At 35.7% G+C, this 27,974-nt stretch overlaps 2 protein-coding genes across 4 annotated transcripts; both read left to right on the top strand.

Annotated features, from left to right (window-relative positions):
* Window positions 1–1,247: 1,247 nt before the first annotated feature.
* LOC135733761 (uncharacterized) lies at window positions 1,248–10,054 on the top strand. Its single transcript, XM_065252551.2, has 6 exons — window positions 1,248–1,397; window positions 1,545–1,771; window positions 4,013–4,204; window positions 8,712–8,814; window positions 8,974–9,053; window positions 9,406–10,054. Exons 1-6 carry the CDS (start codon window positions 1,257–1,259, stop codon window positions 9,500–9,502), a joined length of 840 nt encoding a protein of 279 aa, XP_065108623.2. The 5' UTR covers window positions 1,248–1,256; the 3' UTR covers window positions 9,503–10,054.
* A 3,299-nt stretch (window positions 10,055–13,353) lies between these two features.
* On the top strand, window positions 13,354–27,741 carry LOC135734167 (uncharacterized). Of its 3 annotated transcripts, none has more exons than XM_065253083.2 (11): window positions 13,354–13,421; window positions 17,354–17,381; window positions 17,587–17,832; window positions 17,921–18,201; window positions 18,292–18,460; window positions 18,560–18,723; window positions 18,998–19,224; window positions 22,598–22,765; window positions 24,313–24,421; window positions 25,260–25,348; window positions 25,665–27,741. In XM_065253083.2, exons 2-11 carry the CDS (start codon window positions 17,369–17,371, stop codon window positions 25,780–25,782), a joined length of 1,584 nt encoding a protein of 527 aa, XP_065109155.1. In that variant the 5' UTR covers window positions 13,354–13,421; window positions 17,354–17,368; the 3' UTR covers window positions 25,783–27,741. The 3 variants fall into 3 exon arrangements, with proteins under 3 accessions (XP_065109155.1, XP_065109153.1, XP_065109154.1); XM_065253082.2 differs by adding an exon at window positions 13,527–13,608 and having other exon boundaries at window positions 13,358–13,421; window positions 17,921–18,460; XM_065253081.2 differs by having other exon boundaries at window positions 17,921–18,460.
* The last annotated feature ends 233 nt before the right edge of the window (window positions 27,742–27,974 follow it).

The following is a 27,974-nucleotide window of genomic DNA, read 5'->3' as shown; positions in this document are numbered from 1 at the left end:
CAGGACTAAGCAAAAACAATGGAAGAACAATGTAAGTTTTACCCTTAGTATTTACTTAAACATTCAACATACTGTTTTTTGTAATTAATTAAATTGGACAATATTGTCATGCCTGAATTTAATTGACTTTGTTATACTGGTTACCGTTTAGAAATTTTATACTAAATGCATTGACAAAGACAACCTGTCGAGTTTTCTATTTATTACATTCAATTTATGATCTTGTTTTCTCAGATTTTTTACACAACCACCATGCAGCTCTTGTCAGTCGAGTTACTTCTGTGTTGCCCATCGCTGATAAGCTGTTTCAAAGAAATATGCTTTCCCAGGAGGTGTACTCAGAGATCAAAGCCAAATGTACAAATCAAGACAAAATGAGACTGCTCTTGTCTGTTGTGATATCTGGAGGACCTGAAGTAAATTCATACTTTTTCAATGTGCTGGATTATTATGAGCCTTTCCTCGTAAAAGACCTCGAAGGTGAGTGTGGAGAAGTAATAAAAATAATGATTATTATTTTATTATTATTTGAAACATAGTTTCTAAAATCTTTTCTGTTGGTGTGGAATTTCAGAATCTTACTCAGAATCCTTCCCAGAATCAGAACACTTAAGAGTTATCTGCCTATGCCAACTTGAGGGTCTCAGGTGGAACCAATCCTCTGAAGTGCACAGAAGTAAATTAGAGGAGTTCTGTCTAGAACAAAACCACACAAAAAAAGGCAATATCTACTTTTGTAGAGATGCGAAATACATCATTGGCTCAGGAAGTGGTGGAATACATGTCTATCTTGGCCCAAAAAAAGACGGTACTGAAGTAGCCATCAAACGAATACTTAAGAATCCAACGAACGACAAAGACTTTGTAAATGAACTGAAACATTTACAAGATTTAAAGCTTGAGAGCAAGAACATAGTCAGATATGTAGACTTTGAACAGGATGAGGATTTTTATTATCTTGCGCTACAGCTTTGTGAATATGATTTAGAGGGCTACATGAAGACTCTCCGTAATGAAGAAGCTGAAAACAAAGTCACTGCTTTGAAGAAAGTAGTGAAGGAGGTGCTTCTCGGCCTTCAGGTTCTTCACCGTGCTAAAGTGATACATCGTGATATAAAACCTAAAAATGTTTTGATAGGTATAAAAACTAGATTTAATAATCGTTTTCTTGTACTGGTTGCACTTTATTGGTATGATTTATAAAGTAATGTTAAAACTCTAACATATAATTTAAAGATTCAGAAAAAAACGCAAGAATGGCTGACTTTGGCTTAAGCCGCAGACTGGAGGATGGCAGCACCGTGTACACTGTGAGAGCTGGTACCAGATGCTGGGAGGCAGTGGAGACCCTTGATCAAACTGAAAGAACTGGATACAAAACAAGCTCAGATGTCCAGGTTTGTGAATAGCTTTGGATAAAAGTTTCTTCTCACATGTACATGTAAACTCTAAAACTCTTTCTATACATTGTAAGTACAATAATGTACAGTGACAGCCACAGGTGTGCGAATGTCAGATCAGCGTGTTTTTGTAATTTATTCTAGGTGGCTGGAATGCTAGTGTACTACCTACTCTCTGTTGGGAAACATCCTTTTGAAGGAAATAACCTTTGGGAGCAAGAGGCTAAAATTAGAGAAGGGAATTACTCTCTTGATGAAGTTGATGATGTTGTGGCAAAAGATCTCATTGAGAGAATGATCAGCAAAGTCCCGGAAGAGAGACCGACTGTTGATGAAGCCCTAAATCACCCTTATTTCTGGGATGATGTCAGGTAAATGATGAATTATGCCTTAGTAAAGTTTCAGTAATCTTTCCGACCATTTTACACATGTTGAGTCAGAAACTGAGATGGCAGGCCAGAGCTCAACATTTTTGTGATGAAATATGCAATTTCTGAATGGAGAACTGTTCAGTAATAAAAACACATGCAATACCTGAAAAAGATCAAGCCTTAGCCAAGAAAAAGTAACGCAAAAGCAACGTAAGTAATGTAAGCATTACTTTCCATGAAAAGTAACTAAGTAACGCAAGTAGTTACTTTTTTGAGAGTAACTTAATATTGTAATGCATTACTTTTAAAAGTAACTTTCCCCAACACTGATGATGAATTCAGTTAAATTAGAATGTAAAGTTAAAATTAGTGCTGCCCTCGACCAAAGAATTTCCAGATTTTCACTAGTAGTCGTTAATTTAGTCGATAGTTTATGATATTCATTTATTATTTTTATATATATATATATATATATATATATATATATATATATATATATATATATATATATATATATATATATATATATATATATATATATATATATGGTGGAGGGGGCATCTGATAATGGTTTGAGTTTCAGGGAAAAGTAAGAACTTTATGGGCCCTATTTTGACGATCTAAGCGCATTGTCTAAAGCGCACAGCGCAACATCTAAATGGGCGTGTCCGAATTCACTTTTGCTAATTTAACGACGGGAAAAATGGTTTGTGCGCCGAGCGCATGGTCGAAAAGGGTAGGTCCTATTTTTTAAATGAGTAAAGGGAGTATTTTGGGCGTAACGTGCAATAAACCAATGAGAGTCTCAGCTCTCATCCCCTTTAAAAGCCAGTTGGGCTGTCGCTATGTCTAATCCCCATTTAGATGACGGACTTTGTAAACTGAAAAATTAAGCGGAGGAAGAAGATCCCCAGTTTAAGATTAATGTTAAATAGGCTAATTGTGTTGTTTTTCACTTGTTTTGAAATTGTTATTTTTTTTATAAAACCTTTAAAATCGTTTTCTTTTAGTCATGGAAGTAAAAAAGCAGGCTTTTAATTGCTTTAAATGTATGGCTATCCAATATCATCAAAAAAAAAATTTACAAGTATGTAAGAAAAGGTTTGTACTCTAAAAATACTTTATTTGTAACAAACAGGAGATAAAGAATTTACAAACGGCTCTCTGCACGATTCAGCACTTGGACAGCGTTTTTTTAAGCAAATAGTTTTTTTAAGCATTACTTAAAAATGTTTCTCATCTCACCATATCCACAGGTACAGAGTAATCATATACAATAAATCCGTGAGGTAGCATAAAAAAAAAGAAAAAAAAAAAAAGATGTATTTGTTTAAAGCAAAGCATTTATTTACTTACCAGGCTACAGGTGAAGCGGCTCTTTGCACCTTCTAACGTCTCATAATCGGTCCTCATTTATGTCCAAGAGACTCAATAATAATCTTTTACATTTCAATCCTTTAATCTTTCATATTTAAAAGCATTTTTGTGCTGCTGCGCATTCATGTATGTGATAAGCAAACCTGCTTTGTCCTGCCGTTTATAGGCGCATATTACTAACGCGCTCTTTAAATAACAAAAAACATATTGCGCCATTGACTTTAGACTGTAGAAAATGTGAATAAAATAAACAGTTGTGAATTGATTTTACACAGGAGAATGCTGTCACCAGGAGGTAAGTTCTCATGTAGGAAATAGTAATTTCAACCCTAAAACTAAAATATAAATATTTAATATATAATGATTATTTATGCTGTTACTTAAATAACTTTGTTTTACTTTTTGTTTGATTGTGGAATGAATTTTAAGAAAATATTTCTGCCACTTGCATGATTTGTGTGACCTTCTGCTTAATCTTCCACTTTAAATTTCTTCTTTCTTGCTCAGATTGTTTCTTCAGTTTTTTCCAATTCTGTCCATGGGTTTTTTACTCAGACATAAGCAACTCCTTTGCTTTGCTTTAAAACTGTCAGGATCTTGTATTTGACTTCTGGCTCTTCATCTTGGCATCTTTCCTGAAGGAACAGGTTTTTCAAAATTATATTTCTATCATGACTTACTTGAAGACATAAAATAGCTTTTCAAGAAAAACCGACTAAGTTGTAAGCTCTCAAATCTAATATGGCAACAGTAGACTGTACTGTTTCAGATCTTTTTTTATGACTTTAGAAGACTGTAAATAATACCAGCACAATAACAAAACATTTCTTATACTTTTTGTTTGCACAATTGTATTTCATTCAGGAAGGATGCAGTTCTTAGGAAACTGGGTGATATAAGAGAAGTTCAATACTATTTGGACTTGGAGACACTTCACATCCTCTACCACGAAGTGAAGAACAGTGATGGAGAAGAGCCAACAGTAGATCAGATCATTGACAGGTTGATAACATCCAAGCCTAAAAGCACACCTAAGAGGAAGCTACTTGATTTAAGGTAACTTAACCCTCAAACGCTCCTCGTTTTCTTTTTACACTTCTGGCCCTTGGGGTCTATATGACCCCAAAATTGAAAGCATAATTGTAAGAAAAATATACATTTTCAATAATACAAATAATATATCTCTCTATACAATAAATTCTCATCTATACAATAAAGACGTGTTTTGAGAGATTTGAAGCACTTTTGTACCTGGTTACCACTAAATTCCTCAACTACACTCTTAGAAAGGATGTGTTAATTTTTTACACACCATTGTGTGGTAAGCTTTTAACACATTGGGCCCTATCTTGCACCCAGCGCAATTGAGTTTGTCAGTGACGCATGTATCATTCGTATTTTGCACCGGCGCACAGCGGGTTTTTCCCTCCACAGACACACGTCGGCAAACTATGGAATGAACTTGCGCTCCCTGGGCGGTTCAGCACAAAAAAAGAGGCGTGTTCCGGCGCAAACCATCCCTGATGCTATTTTGCAGTTTCAAAAAACAATTGCGCCACTGACCAGAAAAAAATGTTTAAAGTCAGTGGCGCGTTGCACGTTGTTCATTATGCTATTTTAAGGGCGCATGCTTGACCATAATGTATAGCGTGCACAACGCGCATACACTTTGCTTATCTTATCTACACAGATGCAATAGTTATTTTTGCAAATCATAAATTGTTACACTAAAAAATATTAATACACGAGATAAGGGAAATCATTGTGGTGAGCATTGTGGTGATAGTTTTTATTTATTGTGTGGCTGCGTTAAAAAATGCTCATGCAAATAACGATTAAAATATTAAGTTTGTTGTGTGGCTGTATTACGTTTATTTTATGTAAATAATAATTAAAATGTTTTCATAAGAAACCTTAATGTATATGAACTTGATTTGTAAGAGTACTTTGGGGTTGGACCTTGCTTGCGTTTCTTGGGTCCGATTTCAAAGCCCCCAAGCCCTTTCAGCGGTGAGGTGAGGGTGGACGCAGCGATGTCCTCTGCTGGTGTCTGTGTAGAGGCAGATCCACCTCCCGTTACACGGCGTGCCCGATTTATGCTGGCAAGCTTGGGATTCCCCTGTCTCCTGACATCATTGTAGCGCTTGGCGCAACGATGGGGATGCCAGCTGATGAGACTGTGGCTATTTCCTCTCACGCCTGTTTAACCTACGCTGATTTGGGCGGGTTTCTCCTATCCCCATACAACACAACTTCTCTGTCTTTGACTGCTCTTACAAGAACGTGGGTCTCCTCGGCTGTGAACCGCTCCTGGCGTGCACCTGGTAAATTCGTCATAGTAATAGCAACCCGCCATGGAACTTGCGCCCTTGCGTTTAAAGGGAATGTTGGATAGCGTTCTGATTGGTTTATTTGACGTTACACCCAAACCACACCTATGAATAATGAACCTACTTCAGACCAACCCCTTAGTGATTTGCGCCCGGTGCAAGAGTTATTTCTCCCGCCGGGAAAATAGCAACAGCGCCCAAGATCCACCCACAAAGTCACTTGCGCGTTGCGCTTCGCACTTGCGTTTCAGATCGTTAAAATAGGGCCCAAGATGTGTAATTTTAACATATTATGTGTCATTAGGGGTCAAGCACCGAAGGTGCTGTGACATTTATTGGAATTGTCAGTATTATTATTCTTCTATTTCTTCCCCAATGGGAGTCTATGGCAGCCCTATGAACTGTAAGTAGGAAAATGATGAAATTTTGCACAGTTGTAGTGGTGGTCTTAAAAAGTCATGTGACCAAAAATTAGGTCTCTAGCACTAACTCTATAGCGCCATCAGCAGCTCAAAAATTCAATGTTCAAATGGTTATAACTGGTGATCCATTTGATCTATGAAAATTCTACTTAGTACACCTATTGTTTTAATGCCATACAGTAAGACTCCACCCATTACAGTAGCGGCCATTTTGAAATGTACAGTATTTCGTTTATTCGCTACTTCTCCTTCAAATTTGGTTCAATTGTTATGAATTTTGGCACATATGATCTTTGGAGTGAGCCGCACAGAAATGACTGAACAGAATTTTGATTTTTATCTTTGTTCAAATGTAATAAATGCGCAAACATAAAGAGGTTGACGCAAAGATGTTTCTGAAGCTGAATCTGGGTCATTCCTTCATCAATTGAAATGGAATTTGGTACATGTCATGCCGACCATGAACTGGGGGTCCATGCCAAATTTGGTGACAGCGCCACCTATGGGTCATGAGATTTAAAAAAGGCTATTTTTGCCCATAACTACTGAAATGTTTGTCAGAAAATTGTGATCCTGGTGTCTACGGAGTCCTTGGTTCATGCCAAATCTGTCAATATGTATTTTGTCGGGTTTGACCACACCGCCTGTCCACCATTTTGAATTTTGTCATAAATTGTTATATCTTTGGAACTATTGGACATATTCGTGCAAAAATAGGTAGGGAGCTTCGGCATGATGTCTTGAAGGTACCTGGGAAGTCACAGCGCCACCTAGGGGTTATAAACTATAACAGTTCTTATAGAACTGCTTATAACTTCTGAATACTTTGTCTGATATAGATTATCCTTGTGAAATTGGATTCACTGGTTTATGCCGATCGCAACAATACCTTGTTTGTCATTTTCCAACATTCTGTTCATGTGTTATTGTAAGGCATGTGGTAAATGATTTTTTAAAAAGCTACTCCTTTTACAAATTTTGTTTATTTTTTGCCAGATTCTGCTCGTATAATGTTTGGAGCAATCCGCACAGAAATGACTGAACAGATTTTTGATATTCTGTTCTCTGTCTTAGAAATACTGCTCCAAAGTTGCCTGTGACGTTGTCTATTTGTCATAGTATATTAATGTGACTGTATATTACATTGTATATCATTACTATACAAAATTACCTACTTGACTTCAATCTCACTTAAGCTTTTTGATTCTCATATACATTGTATTTTTGTTATTTCTGCTCTGCAGTGTCAGTTCTGCATCTTTGGTGATTGGCATATGTCAATGCTTGCAGGTCTGTAAGCCCTTTCTACTGCCCTCAGAGCTGTGTCATCTCAGTGGTGCATCTAGTAAATCACATGCATTGAGATTCTGAGATAATGGGTTTGAATCTCACCCGAGGCATGTATTAGGTTCTTCATTTAAAGTTTTGTTCTTCCTCATCAATTCTTTTCAACCTGTCTGTAGTTCACATATGTTCTATTTTTGCCTATGTTTGAGAGTGGGTTTTGTCTTGACTTCTTTGTTGTTTGAGTTATCTGCTTTTCATATACATTGTATTTCTGTTATTTCTGCTCTGCAGTGTCAGCTCTGCATCTTCAGTTATTGGCATATGTCAATTCTTGCAGGTCTGTAAGCCCTTTCTGCTGCCCCCAGAGCTGTGTCAACTCAGTGGTGCATCTAGTAAATCACATGCATATAGATTCTAAGGTCATGGGTTCGAACCCCATGAGAGTGTGTTTTGTCTTGGCTTTGTTGTTTGAGTTTTACAAAATGCCACAGACATTTGACTAAGTGTGTGTGTATGTGTGTGTGTGTGTGTGTGTGTGTGTGTGTGTGTGCGCGTGTGAAAGAGAAAGAGAGCCTGGATGTGTGCGTGAGAGAATGTGTGTGAGAGGCAGAGAGAGAGAGAGAGAGAGAGAGAGAGAGAGAGAGAGAGAGAGAGAGAGAGAGAGAGAGAGAGAGAGAGAGAGAGAGAGAGAGAGAGAGAGAGAGAGCATGTTTTGGTCTGTGTTTGTGTGTGTCTGTGTTTGTGTGTGAGAGAGTGTACATGTGCGTGCATTAAGTCACACTCCTTTATATATTTTTTGTGGCTGATTTTATTTGCCAAATTCTTAAAAATGCTCTCTGTGGCAGTCGTGTGTGTGTTTTTTGCATTGCATTTGTGCACAAGAACCAGGACTTAATTTCTTTGTCAAAATTTTCAGATATATGCTGTATTTATTTATATTTATTTTTTGACTAAGGGAGAAAAATTACATTTTTTTTTTTTTTTGCATTTTTCATTCGCTTTCAAGGACAGATTAATGATTTTTAATTTTTAAAAGATTAGTAATTTTTTACATACCTTAAGAACAACCGAATCAAGCCTAGTTTTATTTTTGTGTATGTAAAGATAGATTATTTAGAAAAAGTCACAAAGTTTAATCTCGGAGATGAAGGGAACCTTTTTTTTTAAATGAAATGTCGTTTGGGGTCATATAGACTCCAAGAACCGATTGAGGGTTAAGAACTCCTATCATTTGGTTAACAGCAGTAGTGGTTAACAGTCATATCTGGAGATCAGGTGGCCAAAAGACTATTATAAACTAAGTTTAGTAAAGTAAGCCAGGCAGGAATATGGAGCTTGTAACTATAGTAACAGAAATTATGACCAGTTTCATGACCTCAAATTTATTATACATTTTAAACCTGTATATTCCTATACAGTAATTTGTTATTTTAAATCGTGTTACTGTATTTACTGTATGTTATGTATGTTATCTAAACAGACTCCCATGTTTTGTTGCTACATTAACTTGCCTTTTCTCTTTAGGAAAACCTTAACTGAAATAGTTGGTGATAATTTTGCAAAAGTTGTGAACTTGTGCGACACTGTAAAGAAGTACAATGAAAGCTTTTCTACCTGGAAAACAAAGGTGAGGAAACGCATCGAATGGCATGCCATGCCAGAACAATGGGCAATGGGTTTTTCTCACCCCATTAAACCGTTGTTTATGAAGTTATTGTCTTTAACACTATGTTCATATCTTAAAATGACTGATGGTGCTTGTTTATTATGTTATGTACATTTGCAGCTTCCAGGAAATGAAGAAATACCTTTTCCGGATGACTTACTGGGCCTGCTACGTTTTATGCGCAACAAACTTGTGCATGAGTAAGTGAAGCATGCGGTCTAACATCTGAATATAGATCTCAATTATCCAGTCAGTTTAATTTGTACTAAAGGGGACCTACAGAATTACAGTTCTTGAAGTGTTTGAACCCTAATTATTTATAATATATGTGACCCAATTTTGCATAACAAAAACTTGTCCTCCTGAGACGTGACTTCTTTTTTCTTATATTGCCATGTAACCTTATACAGTCTAGAAACAAGCAAATATAGATCCCCCTAAATATTATTTTCTAAGATGAATGATCACTGTAATAGTTTTGTAATAATTATCTAACACTATCATTATTTTAAGTTAAATTTAATTTCCTTCTTTTGTTATCCTATCCAACAGAAAGGATAAATTCGATGAGATCAACAGGCTTAATCATTTTCCAGATTTCTTCATAAGTTTACAAAGGCTGGCGAAAGACCTCAACTGGGATTACTGAAGAGGAAACATAGTGTACATAATGTCTTTGATGAATGCAGATTTTACCAGTTCTGTTTTCTATCTTTGCTTTGACGGGTTTTCTTTAAACCTAAATTTGAAGAAATCAAGATTTTTCTGACAGTTTCTGTGATTGCCCATCTTTTAAGATTCCTGTTTTTGTCCTATTTTCCTTTAAGCTTTCAGTTTCTAAATGATCTCAGAACAAGTACTGTATATATTTAGTAGTCTGTCTTGATGTGTTGTCCTCTCATAAAAGAACAAAGCAGGTACACGCCTTCGGATAAAACGGTATGTATTTTTGACAAGCATTTATTTCTTCAAGTAGTTTAAATAGATGCCGTTGTTATCAATTTAGTCAATTCACTGTAAATAATGTGTACTGTATCTATTGTTTTATTTTCTGTAATGATGTATCAATGCAAAACTGATGGTTAAGCTATAAAAATTAAAGCACTCTAATTACATTTTTGACTAACAGAATTGACTACTGAATACATTAATTATTTCTATATGATCAATTGAATGTTTTTTTATTTTAATTTTTCAGTTAATGTTAAACCTCATTCACACAGACCTCTGGTCCCAGAAAATACCCGTAAAATTGCCAGACAAGCGTCTGTGTGAACAAAAACTCGTTCCGTTAATCTTCTGGGATCGTTGCCGGAAAGAGGACCTAGTAAGATACGCGGGTAACCCTCTGTGTGAACAAGAATGCCATAAAGGGCGTGTCGAAGTGAGGACGCGCGCGTCATCATCACAACACAAGTTATGGTTCAGCTCCTTACAACGAGAGATAACATGTATGTAAACATTCACCACGAGAAATGTTGCAAACTAACATGTATATAAACATTCACCACGAGAAATGTTGCAAACTAGATTGAAGCAGTTATCAGGAAATGATATATGAGACGCATAAACAATGACGCACGTGCCGTAGTGAGGACGCGCGTGTCATGGCAACATGAAGTTGGTTCAACTCTTTAAAATCAGGGATTTACAACATTCACTACGAGAAATGTCAGCATACTAGACTGAAGCGGATATCAGGTAAGTTAGCTCGTTACTTACTGCGTTGAAACGGAGATCATTCAGCAGCATAAAAGAATATCGCGTCACGTGCTCATTTGAGCTATAATAAACGAAAATACCCGCATGTCATCCCAACGAGATATATTGTTCAGCTCCTCAAAATGCGGGTTTTAAATGCATATAAACAATCACGATGAGAAATGCCTGAAAACTGTATCAAAGCAGAAATCAGGGAGCTTGTCAAATATCCACTCTGAAGCTGAGATCATTCACCAGAATAGAACTGTGCATTCACGCGCTCCTTTGTAGTCTTATCATAAACAAAAATGCACGCGAGTTGTTTCTGGAGAGAGAAATAATAAATAATATGCAAACTTCAGACGCTGCGTAGAAGAGAGGGCGGGACTTTCAACATGTCACGTGTCTTTCCGGGACCATCAGATGCCGTGTAATCTTGGCAGTGTGAACGAACAAAAACTCTAACTATTCCGGAAAAATCCAGGATGCATTTTACGTGTATTTTACGGAATTTCTGTGTGAAAAGGGCTTTAGATTCCTTGACATTTACTGCAAGCATTTTTTTGTCTCAGTCTGTTATATATGGCACAAGTTACCAGCATTAAAACATCAGTCCAGCAGTGAAATAGGGTGGAGGGAACACATACTTTTTCTTGCCACTGTACTTATACTGTCATTTAAATAATTGATTTAGCCTACATGTGTCAGAAGAAATATTTTTGCATGCTGTAAGGGTTTTGTTGTGTTCTGTTATGTTTTGTGTGTTGTACTTTTATTTTGATACCCTGTTCTGTTCTGACTTTTATTTTGATATTCATCTTGCAATGTAACACTTCACATCCCACTTCCTGTTTGTATAGTTATAGCCACTTCAGTTCTGTTCAGTCACTGCTGATTATTACTTAGTATCTCCAGCCTGTTACCTAGTATGACCAGCCTGTTTGTTTAGCCTGTCTGTATTCTGTTATCTGGTTATTCTGTTCTTTGCCTGCCTGTTTTTTGACCCGTGCCTGTTTTTTTGGATATTGTTTGTTTTGCTGCCTGCCCTGACCTATTGCCTGTCATTGGATTACATTTTGGATTGCCCCTTATTGGATGTGTTTCCTTTTGGGATTTACTTAATAAACCTCTTTTGCACATGGATTCTACTCTCCTTCGCTTACGTTAAGCACCCACGTTACACATGTATAATTAAACAAAAATGGTAGTAGGATTCAAAAAACGCTTACTCAAATATGTCAACCTATTATTTAACAGCTTAAAGGACTCCCTATAAGATGCACAACATTTTAGAGAAAGTACAATGCTGAAAATCTACAATAATATAATTCCATTCGCAAGCTGAAAATAAAAAGTATAATAAAGAATCATACATTTATTCTTGTTTTAGATGAGCTCCAGTAGATGGGACTCCTGCATAAGTGACACAAGGGGAGAAGCTTCTTTTCTGAGTTCTGCAATACAGAATAAAGTGATTTAAAATTCTGTCAATCACATTTTTCCCATTTATTTGCGTAGAAAAATGTAAAGAAATATGTTGTTATGAGGAATGTGGCAGAATTGTCAATAGTTGACAGAATGAAGCAAAAATAATAATTTTACTTGAAGGTGCATTGTAACTAGTATAAAATTTCTTGACAGAAAGCAATGTACATAACTATAGTATAATGGGTGTATAAAAACCTTACAAAATTCTTACAAGACTTTTTCCGAGTCATTTCGTTCTTTCGTTCATTTGAATATGATTACGTGTTATTTTACAAACGACCACTTATGCAAAAAACTATAAAATTTCTAACAAGTTTATAATTTTTTTATTTAATTATTCCTTGACATTCACATAGCTGAAACCACAAGAGACAATCAATTAGCTTACCTCTTAAGTCAGTCCTCGTGTACAAGCCATTGTGCTTCTGTCGCATGACAGCTCCCATTGTCACGTGAACAAACGACTTGGGCAGAATACTCGAGAAATGAACTAATCAATTCTCTTTCCAGTAAAGATAGCATAGCCCATTGGGTTGTCATGTGTGAAAGGAACGACTCTAAGAATGCGAAAACTCGACAGGTGAACTAATCAATTCTCTTTCTGGCACAGAACCAAAAGATGTTGCACATACGCGGTCAACACAAAATGAGTGAATCACTTTCAGAGATGACTCGTTACTCCCGAGTCATAGTAAAGATTTGTTAAATGAACAAATAATTCATGAACGACCCATCACTAGAAAATATCTTCTTTTGAGTTCAGCAGATCAAATAAATTTTTACAGGTTTGAAACAACATGACTTTGGGTAAATGATGACAGAATTTTTATTTTTGGGTGAACTATCCCTTTAAATTCTGTCATTTACTCATCCTCATTGATTTAAACCTGTATGATTTTTTTTGAACACAAAAGAAGATATTTTGAGAAATGATGATAAACACAGCATATAGTGTAAATTGACTTCCATAGTAGGAATAAACAAATATGATGGCATTTAATGGGTACCGTCAACTCTGTGCTTTTCATCATTTATCAAAATATTTTCTTCATCATTTATCACAATACTTCCAAAATATTTTTTCCCAACTATGGAAGTCAATGGACACTATATGCTGTGTGTTTACCATCATTTCTCAAAATATCTTCTTTTGTGTTCATCAAAAAAATATAAATTCATACAGGTTTAAAACATCACGAGGATAAGTAAATGATGACAGAATTTAGATTTTTGGGTGAACTACACCTTTAAGTGCAAATGATCGGTTTATGACGTTAAAGTATGCGGAAAAAATGCGCGCATATGGGCGTGTCTACACGTGAACGTGGAGTGGATCATCCTAGAGTAGATCTCGAGTTAAAAGCATCTCAAACTCTAAGGTAAATTATGTACATTAAAACGAGCATTTTAACAAGCGCTAGCCTAAATTTAAAATTTTGTCATAGTTTTAAATGTCCGTCTCTTCTCTCTCTCTCTCAAAAAAGGTTCGCATCCTTGTCCTTCTTCGCACTCGATCACCTTCGTTTTTACTTTCAGTTTCCTCCAGTGACTCAAAATCTAACTACTGTATGTTTGGGAACACTTACAATATGGTTGTGTTGTTAACTTTAGTAAATACATTATAGTTAACATGAATTAACAAAATGCAATAGCCTATAGTTTTCATCATTTGTTCTTTCTTGATGCCAATACAGTTATTCATGTTAGTTCATAATGTTATATACACCTTTTGATTTTAAAAATGTACAGGTATTAGTAAATGCTGAAATTAACTTGAACTAAGATACATTAACACACGAAAAATCTACAAACACTTTAAATATTTATAAACAACAGCAGTAAATACTACGGAAGCGTATTGCATTCACTTTAGAAAAAAAATCTACTTTGTTTTTCTGAATTAACGAGTTACGGAATTACGAAATAATTTTTCATGGGAAAAAAGTTTTTGCTCTGTTTTTCTGAATTATTCTATGCACTTCTATGTCTATTCAGATAAACAGAGCAAAAATATTTTTTTCCCCATTAAGATTAGTCTCATAATTCTGAGATAATTAACTCATTAATTCATAAAAACAGAGTGAATAAAGTAAAAAAAAAATTATCTCATAATTTTGAGATAATTAAGTCCTTAATTCTGAAAAAACTGAGCAAAAAAACTTTTATTCATGAAATTGTATCTCGTAATTCTGAGATAATTAACAAGTGAATGCAATACACTTCCTTAAAATACTGTAGTGCTGCAGAGTAAAACAATCTCTACACTAATGTGTGTATGTATCTATGTGGGTAGTTAACATGTAAATGTGTCATATGGTGTGACATACTGTAGCAAAAATGTAGAAAAAACCCTCATAATATACAACCAAGGGGCAACCTTCTTTTTTTCTGCCGTGATGCCAAAACGGAAGTAACTGCACTTCCCATAGACCCAAATATTTTTAAAGCCTGGTACAAAAAGTGTTTTTGGTCTTTATAGCTAATTTTGCCCTTCAGGACAAATGAGAGGGGTGGATTTTTTTAATAATAATATTATCAATGAACCATCTTTTTATATGTCAAATGTTTTCTCAGAGAGCACAAAGATAGTAGCAAAAAATTATTATAAATGTTCAATAAATCAAAGTATTGTGTTGTGTCACATATTACCATTGTTTTGTCGGTGGGTAATGCCTTTTCAGTATATTTATAAAACTTTTTATATGCTATTATGATGCTGAAAGATGAGTTTGAGCGGCCATCTTGGTGTGCCAAACCTGCAGAGGGCGCCATTTACTTACATTCAAAATCATGATCTAAATTCACCCGCTCTACAGCAAATCAGTCACACAAACAGGCGCGGAGCTATGGGCGAGCCTGGACGGGCCTGGGCCCGCCCTTATATTGACAGCTGGCCCGCCCAATCAGAAATTAAAAAAAAAATACTTCTCTGTATAGGTAGACATGGATCTTACTTTATGTGGTGTATTTTATCTATAGCATGTTATGTTAAAAACAGTAAAAAGTAAGCCTGATAACTATTTAAAAACTATTATAAAGCAGTTAAATGCTGATCACAGTGATGTTGTTTGATATAGCCTACCAGCTCTCTAACTCAGCACTATAAGTCACGCCACGTTTATTGCTACACTTTATACAATATATCCTATTGCTTTTAAGCAACAAATAGCCTATCATAACTTTATATAAACCTACTGTATAATTGAGACATTCATTTAAGAAATGCATTAAAAGCAGAAAGACGTAGGCCGCGGAAAAATATTAGTGGGTTTACTTCAATCCACACCACACCCGACGTTCTTGGTTTCCTTCTTATTTATTAAACCGAGGCAATTGTTTGATTAAACATTGATTAATATTAAAATACAATTTATACAAAACGAAATTCACTTTAAAGAAAGTCTTTCTACAAAACAAACCTATACAGGGCTCGCAAAATCGCTAGCCAGAAGTCCAGGGGCTTATTGGCGAATTGTCGGGCTACAAAAATTTATCTGCGCCCTGCCCGTCGGGCGGAGGAAAAATATTGTAATGTGTTTGCATTCTCTTTAGTTTAGCTAGGTAATTATATTGTATGTAATTTGGCGTCATCTTGTCAGTCATTACTATCCTTAGTGAAACGAAATAAAAGTGAAAAGAAGTGAAAGCATAATTAAACCCATTATTCCTTTCGTCTTCACATCTGATATGCGCGCTCCTCGGCTCCGCTCTTCACGAGTAGGCTACCCGCTTGCTCTTGTGCTCATCAAAAAGTGAATTAAATGTTTATTTATTTGTCATTTCGTTTAACCTCAGAGTCTACAATTATTCTAGCAATTCTCTTTTTCTTTCTTTATTTAGTAAGTTAACTTAAATATGTGAGAACGAAAATATATGTTTAGTGATTTGCATGAAGAGAATATGATGTTAGAAGCTTCATTTTAGGTATTTAGTAGCCTAATTTATTTGTAATGAACACTTTAATAGGCTATTTAAAAAAGTATTAGTTTTTTTGTGTTCATGTATATTTCTTGTCACTGTGTGCAGGTTTTTTTTTCTAGGCTATATGACAGCCCAATAACTTTTTTTTACCAAAAAGGTTTAATTATTGTCACGTTGCATTACAATTTAAAGTATCAATAATGTCAAAAATGTGACGTGCAGTTCGGGTGTTTGTGTAGGCTATGCTGTTTAATGAGTGTTCTCACCAATACGCTTGTGATTGAAGTTTTGACGAATTTTATAGACCTGTTATAGTTTCTTGTTCAAAAGTGACACCCATAGATTCACGCCCACCCCGACTTAAAGGGATAGTTCACCCAAAAATGAAAATTCTGTCATTATTTACTCACTCTTATGTTGTTAAAAACCCGCATACATTTCTTTGTTCTGATAAAAACAGAGGAAGATATTTTGAAGAATGTTTGTAACCAAACCGTTAGTGGACCCCATTCACTTCCATAGTAGGAAAAACGAGTGCTATAGAAGTAAATGGGGTCCACGAATGGTTTGGTTACAAAATATCTTCCTTTGTGTTCATCAGAACAAAGAAATTTATACAGGTTTGTAACAACATGAGGGTGAGTAAATGATGACTGAATTTTCATTTTTGGGTGAACTATCCCTTTAATCCATGCCCACCCATATATCACGTTCTGCATCCGCCACTGCACACAAGATTCATTTTTAGAATGTGTGTATGTTAAGTAATTGTTAATTCTGGTGTTATTTGCAATGTTTATGTTTTAATCGGGCAGGATAATGGATTTATTAAAAACGTTAAGGTGAGTGTGTCTGCTGCATTCTTTTAATGACAAGGGTATAAATAAAGTTTTTTTACATTAAGGTACACGGTTAGCGTTAGTTTAGGTAGCTTGTAAAGATAACATAATTACAAAACCAGCAAATTATTGCATGCACATACGGTACAAAGCATGATTATTTATTGAGATTTCACAATGAGCACGTTTGTCATTAATACTAAATATGTGGTCTGTCTGCTGATCTGATATGTATAGTAATTTACTGTTTAAAAAGAAAAATGTACAACATTCAGTAATAAATATATACACATTGTAATAATATACAGGGAGACTTCAGATATAAAAACGGAGACTAGAAAAATTATGTTTATCATTAAAATCTGATAACGTCCATTGATTTAATAGAATGTTTGGGCATAAATATGACGGCGTGGGTGCTTCACAATTGTGACGTCATGCACAATCCAGTCATTTATATAGATCAGTCGTTTTTACTGATAAAATCCTTGACTAAAGTGGGATTTTAAATATGCAAAAATTAAGTGTCATTTTGACTTGCTGTTTTACAGGAATAAGCCAAAGCAATGGAAGACCAGGGTAAGTTTTCCATTCACTAAAACATGCAACATACTGTTTATTTGTTATTAATTTATACAATATTGTCACATCTGAAATTGAATTGACTTTGTTATGCCAGGTTGTGTATTACTGGATCGTAATAGAAATGTGTATTAAATGCGAGAAAAGACACCTTGTGGAGTTTTCTATTCATTTAATGAAACGTCTGATCTTGTCTTCTCAGGTTTTTTGGAAAAACACTACAGCGTTTTCGTCAGTAGAGTAAAGTCTGTGATGCCTATCGCTGATAAGCTGTTTAAAGAACAAATTATTTGCGAGGAGGAGTACTTACAGATCAAAGCAAAGAATACAAGTCATGATCAAATGCGAATTATTTTGTGTCGTGTGATGCAAAATGCACTTATGGCAAAGTCATGCCTTGTCAAAGTACTGAAAGAGGAGGAGCCTTTACTTTGTCAAGAGCTTGAAGGTGAGAGTGGTGCAGTAATAAAAACAGTAATTGATTTTGAATTTGGATCTCAGTTATTGAAATCTTTCCCCTTGGTTTGGGTGTCTAGAATCTTCCTCACAGACCTCTCCTGGAGTTCTGCAATCTCAAGAAGCAGATCCTATCAGGTGGAACCGCTACTCTATTAAGCACAGAAGTAAAATAGAGGAGTTACTGAAAGACGGCTCAAGACAATGGATTGGCAGCATCTTAATTTCTAAAAATGACAAATACCTAATTGTCCCAAAACTCAGAGGAAAACAAATCTATCTTGGTCTGAAAAGAGATGGTACTGAAGTAGCCATCAAACGAATTATAAAGAACAACGAAAACTTTGAAAATGAAGTGAAGGTTTTACAAGATTTAAATCTTGAGAGCAAGAACATAGTCAGATATGTAGACTTTGAACAGGATGAGGATTTTTATTATCTTGCGCTACAGCTTTGTGAATATGATTTAGAGGGCTACATGGATGAGCTCCGTAAAGAAGAAACTGAAAACAAAGTTACTGCTTTGAAGAAAGTAGTGAAGGAGGTGCTTCTCGGCCTTCAGGTTCTTCACCGTGCTAAAGTGATACATCGTGATATAAAGCCTCAAAATATTTTGATAGGTATTAAAAATTGGATTAATGTTGTTTTTCTTAGTTTTCTTGTACTGTACACTTTATTTCTTATAAAGTAAGATCAAAACTATAATCTATCATTAACAGATTCAGAAAAAAATGCAAGACTGGCTGACTTTGGTATAAGCCGGAGACTGGAGGATGATAAAAGTACAGTGTACACTGCGAGAGCTGGGACCAAATGTTGGGAGGCAGTGGAGACCCTTGATCAGACTGAAAAAACTGGATACAAAAGAAGCTCAGATGTCCAGGTTTGTGAATAGCTTTGGATAAAAGTGTCTTCTCTGGTGTTAATCTAAACTCTAAAACAAATTTCTATACAATGAAACTGCAGAAATGTGCACCATACATCACTGCCAAAGAAAAATTTCCCTAAAGGAACAATAAAGTTTATCGTATTGTATGTACAGTGAAAGACACAGGTGTGTGAATAATAGCAAATATGGAAAGCTTTAATGTCATATCTTGATATAGATATCACTGTCAGATCAGCATGTGCTTCATACAGTTTGTCATTTATTCTAGGTTGCTGGCATGTTACTGTACTATATCCTCTCTGATGGGAAACATCCTTTTGAAGGAAATAACCTTTGGGAGCAAGAGGCTAAAATTAGAGAAGGGAATTACTCTCTTGATAAAGTTGATGATGTTGTGGCAAAAGATCTCATCGAGAGAATGATCAACAAAGTCCCGGAAAAGAGACCGACCATTCATGAAGCCCTAAATCACCCTTATTTCTGGGATGATGTCAGGTAAATGATTAATTACATTAAGGGCCAGATTTACTAAATGGGTAATTCCAAAAAAGCGCTGATTGGAGTGGAAATATTTGCGCGCCTATTCGCGTCTTTGCATTGACTTTGTATGTAATCTACTAGTGCAAATCATTGAATTTGCATTTGGTGTGTACACCCAGTTATGCTGCGTACACAACAAACACAAAGCATTGCATTCCTCCCTCTACTCATGGGATTTAACTTCATGTCATATTAATTTTTTGCTTGAGTTTAATACTTTCAACTTGCGCAAAGACACATTTGAGGCGAATAGAAAAATAAATGCATCGAGAACAGACACTGGGTATTTAGCCACAACGTTGGTAATTAGGGTTGTGAAGTCACACACTACCTGGACGTTAATGGAGTGCTTTGTGTTGCGGTACACATGTACTAAATACTAAAATCATAACTGTATTACATTACATTGTTTTAACTTTCAATCCTTTCAATTCTTCATTTCATAATTTTATGTGTAATATTATGCCGTAGTAAAAAAAGTAGTTTTAATGTAGCTAGCTACTTTTTAACTATTAGGGCCCTATTTTAACGATCAAAGCGCATTGTCTAAAGCACACGATCTAAACGGGTGTCCAATTCCACTTTTGCTCATTTAAAGCAACACTGAAGAGTTTTTTTACCTTAAAATAACGTTTCCCAAAAAGTTTCCGTCATTCATCCACTCGAAACAGGGTGAACGACACTTTCACATTCACATTCACTTTGCAGCGCCCTCTATCAGCCAAAACCGCACTAAAGAAGTTTCCAACCATCGGGTTGCGGTCCTGTAGTTCGAGTGAATACTACAAAAACTTGCTTTACGGCAAACCTACAATCCAATCAGAACCACCTTTGCTGCAGTAGGCTAAATAATTTACGACAGTTGTAATGGACAATTCCGCTTCCAACCTGTAGGGGGAGCAAAGAGCAAAAACTTTTTAGTGTTGCTTTAACGTTGGGAAAAATGGTTAATACGCAAAATGCATGTTCGGAAAGGGTTGTTCCTATTCTTGTAATGAGTAATGGGTGTGTTTTGGGCGTAATGTGCAATAAACCAATAAGAGTCTCAGCTCTCATCCCTTTTAAACGCCAGTTGCACTGGCGCTATGTCTAATCGCTATTTAGATGACAGACTTTGTAAACTGAAAAACTAAGCAGAGGAAGAAGACCCCCAGTTTAGATTAAAGTTAAATAATTGTGTTGTTTTCATTTGTATTGAAATTGTTATATTTTTGGATTACAACCTTTAAAAGTTTTCTTTTAGTCATGGAAGTAAAAATAGCCGGCTTTTAATTGCCATAAATGTATGGATATTCAACATCATCAAAAAATTATTTACAAGTATGTAAGAAAGGTTTGTACTCTAAAAATACTTTTTTTGTGACAAACAGAAGATAAAGAATTTACAAACGTGCAGAGAGCCGTTTCAGCACTCGGACAGAGTTTTTATTTTTAAAAGCAGTACTTAAAATGTTTCTCATATCACCATAGGTTATCATATAAAATAAATCTGTGGTAGCATAAAAAATATTTTAAAAATATATGCAATATTTGCATTTGTTTAAGGAAAAATATTTAATTACTTACCAGGCAACAGGTGAAGCAGCTCTTTACGCCTTTACACGTCTCATAATCGGTCCTCATTTATGTCCAAGAGACTCAATAATAAGGTTTATATTTTAATCCTTTAATTTTTCATATTATAAAAGGATTGTTCTGCTGCGCATCCATGTGTTCGTTGTGTGATAAGCAAACATGCATTGTTGTCCAGTAGAACGCGCTCATTAAATAACAAAAACAATATTGCGCCATTGATTTAGACCAGGTTTTAGTTTGTCAATGGCGTAGTCTATTTTAGTTGCCTCAAAATAGCAACGCGCTAACAATGCGCCTGAACACACCTCGTTTTCAGACCAGAGCGCCCATGGGTGCAAAATTGGGCGAAAATGCATTTGCTATTTAAACAACGTGGCGCTAAACGTGAAAATGATTATTGCGCTGGGTTGAAACTAGCAAAAGACACTTGTGCATTGCGCTGCATTGCTCCGGGTAAATGATAGGGCCCATAGTGTAGCTACCTACTTTTTCAGCTTGGCTGTAGTTAAACTACTTTTATTGAAGTAGCTTGTCAGACGTAACAGATTTTTGTATTCCGTGCATACTGTGGGCGTGTCTAACTCGACACTCATGCATGTGAGTGTGACAGAGAAACGTGTAAAATAATCCACTCATAACAAATGAACAAGTTATTTGTGTAATTTCATAATAAGCGCCATTGAATACAAGGAGCTGCATCACCGAATAAAAAAGCACCTCTCGCACATAATGCTAAAGTTTTCTGAACTTTAAGCAAGATAAGACTCGCGTTTATATCAGTGACACATGCGTAGCCGGAGCGATGTAGTTTGACGCGCTATTTGCTCTTTGTACAAACATCTTTGATCAGATAGGAAGTAATAGAAAGTAAAGAGCGTCAAGACCTTAAAACTAGCTCCATGGTTATCATCTTATAGCACCTGTCATATTTATAATATACAGTACTGTGCAAAAGTCTTAGGGCACCATGCTACATGTTTTTGCAATTGTATAGTGATCATATATAATTATTTCTCAGTCTCTTTATTAGAATACAACCAGAAATACAGGAAATGTGTATGTTAAAAACTGTATACAAGTATAAGCTGAAGTGTCAAGTATTTAGGGTAAACTTTTCTTCCACTTGCAGGCAGCTGCAGGATCTCTTAAACCAAAATGTAATTAAATCCTAATTTCTAATTCTAAAATATGAAACATTTTCTGAAATATACCATTACCGTGAAATAAATTGACTCAATAAGTGAAATAGATTTTTGGTTATACCACCCATATTATATGCTCATGCACTATTTTCATTAGTGACTTCAGTACCACGGACAGCGCATGTAAAAATCTTAGCTAATGAAGCATCAGTAGAAAACCTCAGAAAGTTTTGAAAACACCTGGTATTGCGTGACTCCTCCTACTGTATTTGAGTAGTCAACTTTCATTTCCTCCAGCAAATTAATAATAACATGGCTTAGCAAACAATATTTTTGCATATTTTGTTCTTCTGGTGTGGAGAAAAATCCTCTTCCTTCTACCATGCGCTCTCTGATCTCTCTTAGCAGCAACAAATGCAACAATTTCAACCACAATATTAAGACATGCTTTTTTGGCGTTAATAAATACCAAATACAAGTAATTTCACAATTGCAAACCTTATTAAATCATGTATCGTGAATCAAAAAAAAAAAAAAAAAAAAAACACAAAAGAAAGATCAAAACACTGTTATTTACCTACTCTGTGTCTGCTTAATTGTATTTCCTTTAGGAAAAAAACTGTTCTAAGCAACCTGGGTGAGAGAAAAGAAGTTCAATATTATGAGGATTTAGGAAAACTTTACAGTATCTTAAATAACGGAAGTGAGAATGGTGACGGAAAAGACCCAACAGCAGAACAGATCACTGAGGCTTGTAATAAAATCCCAGCTGAAAGGAGGTAAGTTAATAAGAGTAGTGGTTGACAGTGATATCTGGAAAGCAGGTGGCCTATGGTCAAAATAAAATATTTAAAGAGAGCAAAAAGAAAAGTAAAAAAAAAAAGTTCTACCAAATGTGAGGAATTAATTAACAAAGAAATGAACCCAAGTGCGGACGTGACACAAAATGAATGATTTATTGTACAAGAAACAGGTGAAAACAAAACCCACGAGGGGGCAAAACATGACAGGATGAGTGGAACACTAAACTAACACTAAACTAAACATAAACCAACAATAAACTTCACACTACATATAACAGACTAGACTTGATGTTCTTAAATACTCACAGATGCAAAACAGGAACACGATGAGGAATACAACAGACGCACGAGCACAGAACAGCAAACACCGTTTCTCAATATGCGTTCTTGTCTGTTCTTGTGGACTTGTGAAACGTCATCGGTCGCGGCCCAAGTACTGTTCCAATTCAAAGTTCGCATCAAGCCCAAGTTCACATAAAATCCCCGGATGTGTTCTTGATCCGCCCATTTTATCGAGGATGCATCAGAGGAGACTTGTGTGGACTTATGACAGCGAAGTTTCCCAGAATGCATTTCGCGTCAGAAGTTCGTTCTTCCGAGTCTGAACTTGCAAGTTAGAACTACGAAGGACACAAGTTCGAGTTTGGCATACTTGGTATTGAGAAACGGCTAAGGACAATAAATAGGGAGAACTAATGAGGGACACAGCTGAAATCAATGACAAGTAAGGGAGCGAGTAAAAAGTGACGAGACCCGGGAAATGCGTGGTCAGAATAATTCAATACTAAAACCATGCATCTCCCACATAGAACATGGTACTGCCAGGACCCTGTCACAAGGACTAGATATAATTAAAGACAGGATTCAGACAGGTCCTGACACCAGTAAAAATTGTTAACAGGAATTTATTGTAAACTTTGGCTTATATATTCCTATAAATTGTTATTTAAAGGTGCATTGTGTAGATTTTAGGAGGATCTATTGATAGAAATGCAATATAATAAACATACGTATTTTATCAGTGGTGTACCTTACAAAATGAACCATTATCTTTTTTTACCTTAGAATGAGCCTTTTATTCACTGCGGCTTGACATTTTGCTCCACCATGTTTCTACATTAGCCCTAAGCAGAAAAACTTCTATACAGAGTGTGTTTCAAGTGTTGATCTTCTTCGTTGGCTACTTCACTACTCTTACCTTGTACTAACTACCATGCAAAAAAGCTAGCTAAAGTCAGCAACTTTGACACAATGATGTACAAGTAACAATAAGATTCAAAATAACATTGTTTTACTGACTAAATATATTTCTCTATGTGCTTAAAAAGGGAGTACTGAGCGGTGGACTGAGCCGTTGGTTGCAATCCGATAAATGCCGCTTAAATTTACACACTGCACCTTTAAAATCTTCTTTAATACAATTATTTTGTCTTTACATATACATGGAATAAGTGGGGCTTGGTGTGTATTAAAAGGGATAACTTTTTTGTTTGCTACATTTACTTGCACTTTTTTCTTTCTAGGGAAGACATCCTTAAACTGATGGGTGAGGATTTAACTAAACTTCCAAATCTCTGCGACACTGCAAAGAAGTACACTAACGATAAAACCTTTTCTCGCTGGAAAACAGATGTGAGTTAAAGCATCTTACAAAGTGGCCACACCCTTAATTATTCAGAACTTAATATAAATTAAACTTACAAAAAATTCACCACCTCACAGTGGATATATGGATATACTGTGTAGACCAAAAACACTTTTTGTACCATGTTTCTGCTGTAAAGAGGCATTTTAACATGTGGGTCTATGGCAGGGGTGCCCAGACTCGGTCCTGAAGGGCAGGTGTCTGGCAGAGTTTAGCTCAAACCCAAATCAAACACATCTTAAGCACATAATCAAGGTCTTACTCAGCATCCTAGAAACTTCCAGCCAGGTGCGTTGAGGCAAGTCGGTGCTCAACTCTGCAGGACACCGACCCTCCAGGACCGAGGGCACTCCTGGTCTATGGGATTGACCCCTTTTAGAGTCTTTAGTGGCCAGTCGATGAATTGCAGTTTTAAGGAGCATTTCACCCGTAGAAACATTCATCTTTATTGAAAGTGTGTCATATTTGTAGTCGAAATGTAACAGATTTCGAATTTGGTGCCTATTTGACCAAAAAAAGGGGTGTTTGTAGTCTCACCCCCTCAACAAATATATTGGACTTCCTTCCTTCTTTCAATGATGTAAAAATCATCATTTTGCATCATTGAAGGAAGGAAGTGTAACACTGAAAACTGTATTTCTCCTGTCTAAGCGGAAACTAGAAAATGATGCACGACTATTCAAAAACATGACTGGGGTTCGAACGATACAAAGCTTAATGCAAATGGGTGAAGTGTCCCTTAAGTTACTTCCGTGGTGGCTTCACGATATGACCAGAAGGTTGGTTAACATCTTTAAATGACTGAGGTTGTTTGTTTCTTCACAGCTTTCAGAGATATGGAATGACATTAGCACAAAGCTCCCGGAGGACTTGATTGGCCTCCTACGCGCTCTGTGCAACAAAATGAAGCATGCGTAAGTTAACAATGGAGGGTGGTATTTCGATCCCGTATCTGTTTTATAATAAAAATAATTTCGATAAAGGTCATTTAATGCCCTGAGGAAATTTAGATATCTTAATCGTGTAATATGTTACATGTTTTTTTTTACAAATATTAATTTATTTAGAATTTTCTGCGAATCTTTAATATTGAGACTTTAAACTTTATATGCAACTATGAAGTGTATATAAATCCCTCAGTATAACACATATTAATTTTCAGAGATATGATCACTGTAATACTTCAGTTTTAAGGTCCTGTTCATTCTCCCTCTTTTGTTTGTCCAACAGACAAGATGAATTTTATGGGAGGAACATGCTCAATCATTTTCCAGATTTCTTCATAAGTTTGTATGGGCTGGCGAAAGACCTGAGCTGGAAAATCGATGATGCAGAAGAGAAACCATGAACAAACACATTTTTTTACTATATCTGTTTTTGTTTTTGTCATTACATTTTTTTCAAAGGATCTTAGCAATTGTTCACCCTTGATATCGTGTTGCCTTGTGTTTCCCCTGTCTTGTCTTGTGCTCTTATTTTGAATTTTTTTATGTTCTGTTGATGTCATGTTTTCTCTGCTGTTCTATTCTCTCGTTTGTTACCATGGACTTTCATTAGCTGTGTTCCAATTCAAAGGCTAGGTCTTTCAAAAGACACGTCCTCGAAATCGAGTACTCGTTCTTTGGAGGTCACAACCTCCCCAGTACACAAAGAAAACTGAAATGAGACGGTCTAGCCTTCGGAGGATCCATAAGTTGCGTCACCTGCAATTGGGACCCAGCGGAGACATTTTTTGACTCATTGCAATAAATATGGATCCCTTTGTTCTATTCTTAGCAGTGCAGAGAAATTACGCATTTTGAGGCTTCATTTTAAGCAGCCTTTGAATTGGGATGGTCTTACTAGCCTTCAGTTAAGCTGCTGTGATGCAATTGGTCTTAGAAAAGGGCGCAGCCTTTGAATTGGGATGCAGCTATTGACACTCTTCCCACTGCCTATTTGTTGTCACAGTTACTTATTGTCTCTGCTTTGTGATTGTTTTTTGTTATGCAGAGCCGAACCTCACTATACGCATGGTACGCAAGCTGCCTAGTTCCCCGAACCACTAGGGGGCCCCCTTGCACTTAACTTTATGCAGCACTGTGCTGCTAGAGCCATTTGAAAGCATAGACTGCCGCAGGGATGATTTATTTTTGTAGGCCAGTACTCAAAGTTGGTGGGATACTGGTTCCCTTGCTAAAAAACCCATTCATTTTCCCTTAGACTTTTGGATAATTGCAAAAAAATAAGCTCTGTCAAGCTCTTATCAAAAGTATGACATTTACATGTTTTGTCCAATTAGAGAATTATCAAAGATGAACACAACTTTTATGAGTTTTAAAGCCTAAATGTGTTTTTATTTCTAGAAAAAGTTGTGTCTGATCTCACGTTACTTAAATTTCATTTATCAGTCAACAAATGCAGTTGACACGTATATCGAAATGAGTCCTGATATATGGATATGGTTACTAACAAAGCAATCCGTGCGGAGCAGAAAAGACAAAAAGCGCCATGAAGGAGAAAGGATTAAGAACATATTAACGTTTTAAATTCTTTAGTCTTGACTAACCATGCAATGGATTTATTACAAATACTTTATAGTCTTGTGTGTTTTGTTAGAAATGCCAATGCACACCAATAATCAAAATCTTTCATACGTGTTTTAAAGAAATAAACATACTGTTGTGTGACTCCTGTCAACGTTTTAAAACAATGCAAATTTTTACCACAAGACACCTTTTTTCTGATTTGTAGGGATGATCAAAAAGAAAAGGGTATTTTGTGCCATTATAGGGTTGTTGTTTACAAATACTGTGGGCACACATTTATGTTCAAATATTTTTAAATGTGGTATTTATAGGTCAATTTTAAGCAAGTTTATTTAAAGCTTGTCCTGAGGTGTGGCTTCTTTTCTCTTAGTATTGCAATGTAACTTTACAGTCATGAATCATACAAATGTAAATCCTCTAAATATTAATTTTAACAGGCTAATGTTTACTGTAATACTACTGTTTAAGTTGCAGTTAAATTAAATCTCATTTGTTTGCTGTACAACAGAAAGGATAAAAAGGGGAGAACATGCTCAATCGTTTCCCAGATTTCTTCATAAGTTTACACTGGCTGGCGAAAAACCTGAGCTAGAAAGTTTCTGCGGAAGTGTAGTCATAGAAGTACACATAGATGTTTAGTTTTTTAGAAAAGCATACACTGGTGAAGTATTTTGATTACTATAAATTTAAATTCTTACCTATATATGTATTTACTAACATTGACTAATTTCATATATGCCTAATACATTTTATTTGATGTATATTTAGTTATTTTATCGTTATATATGGGTTTCTGGAACATCAATAAATGAATTATTTCTACTTGATCAATTGAATGTTTTATTTTAGCTTTATAATCAAGATTCTGTCAGATTAATTGGCATTATTGCAAGCATTTGGAATTTTTCTCTGTTTATATTAATCACTTAATTTTTATATTAGGAGATTGTATATTATTTTGTTTATTCAAATATTAATACCTGAGTGATTTATTTATTAATCTCTCGGGTGT

Source organism: Paramisgurnus dabryanus, chromosome 3 (assembly GCF_030506205.2).
Source record: "Paramisgurnus dabryanus chromosome 3, PD_genome_1.1, whole genome shotgun sequence".
NCBI lineage: Eukaryota > Metazoa > Chordata > Actinopteri > Cypriniformes > Cobitidae > Paramisgurnus > Paramisgurnus dabryanus.
The sequence above is the reverse complement of the archived record's forward strand: the minus strand, read 5'-3'. Positions and strand labels throughout refer to the sequence as shown.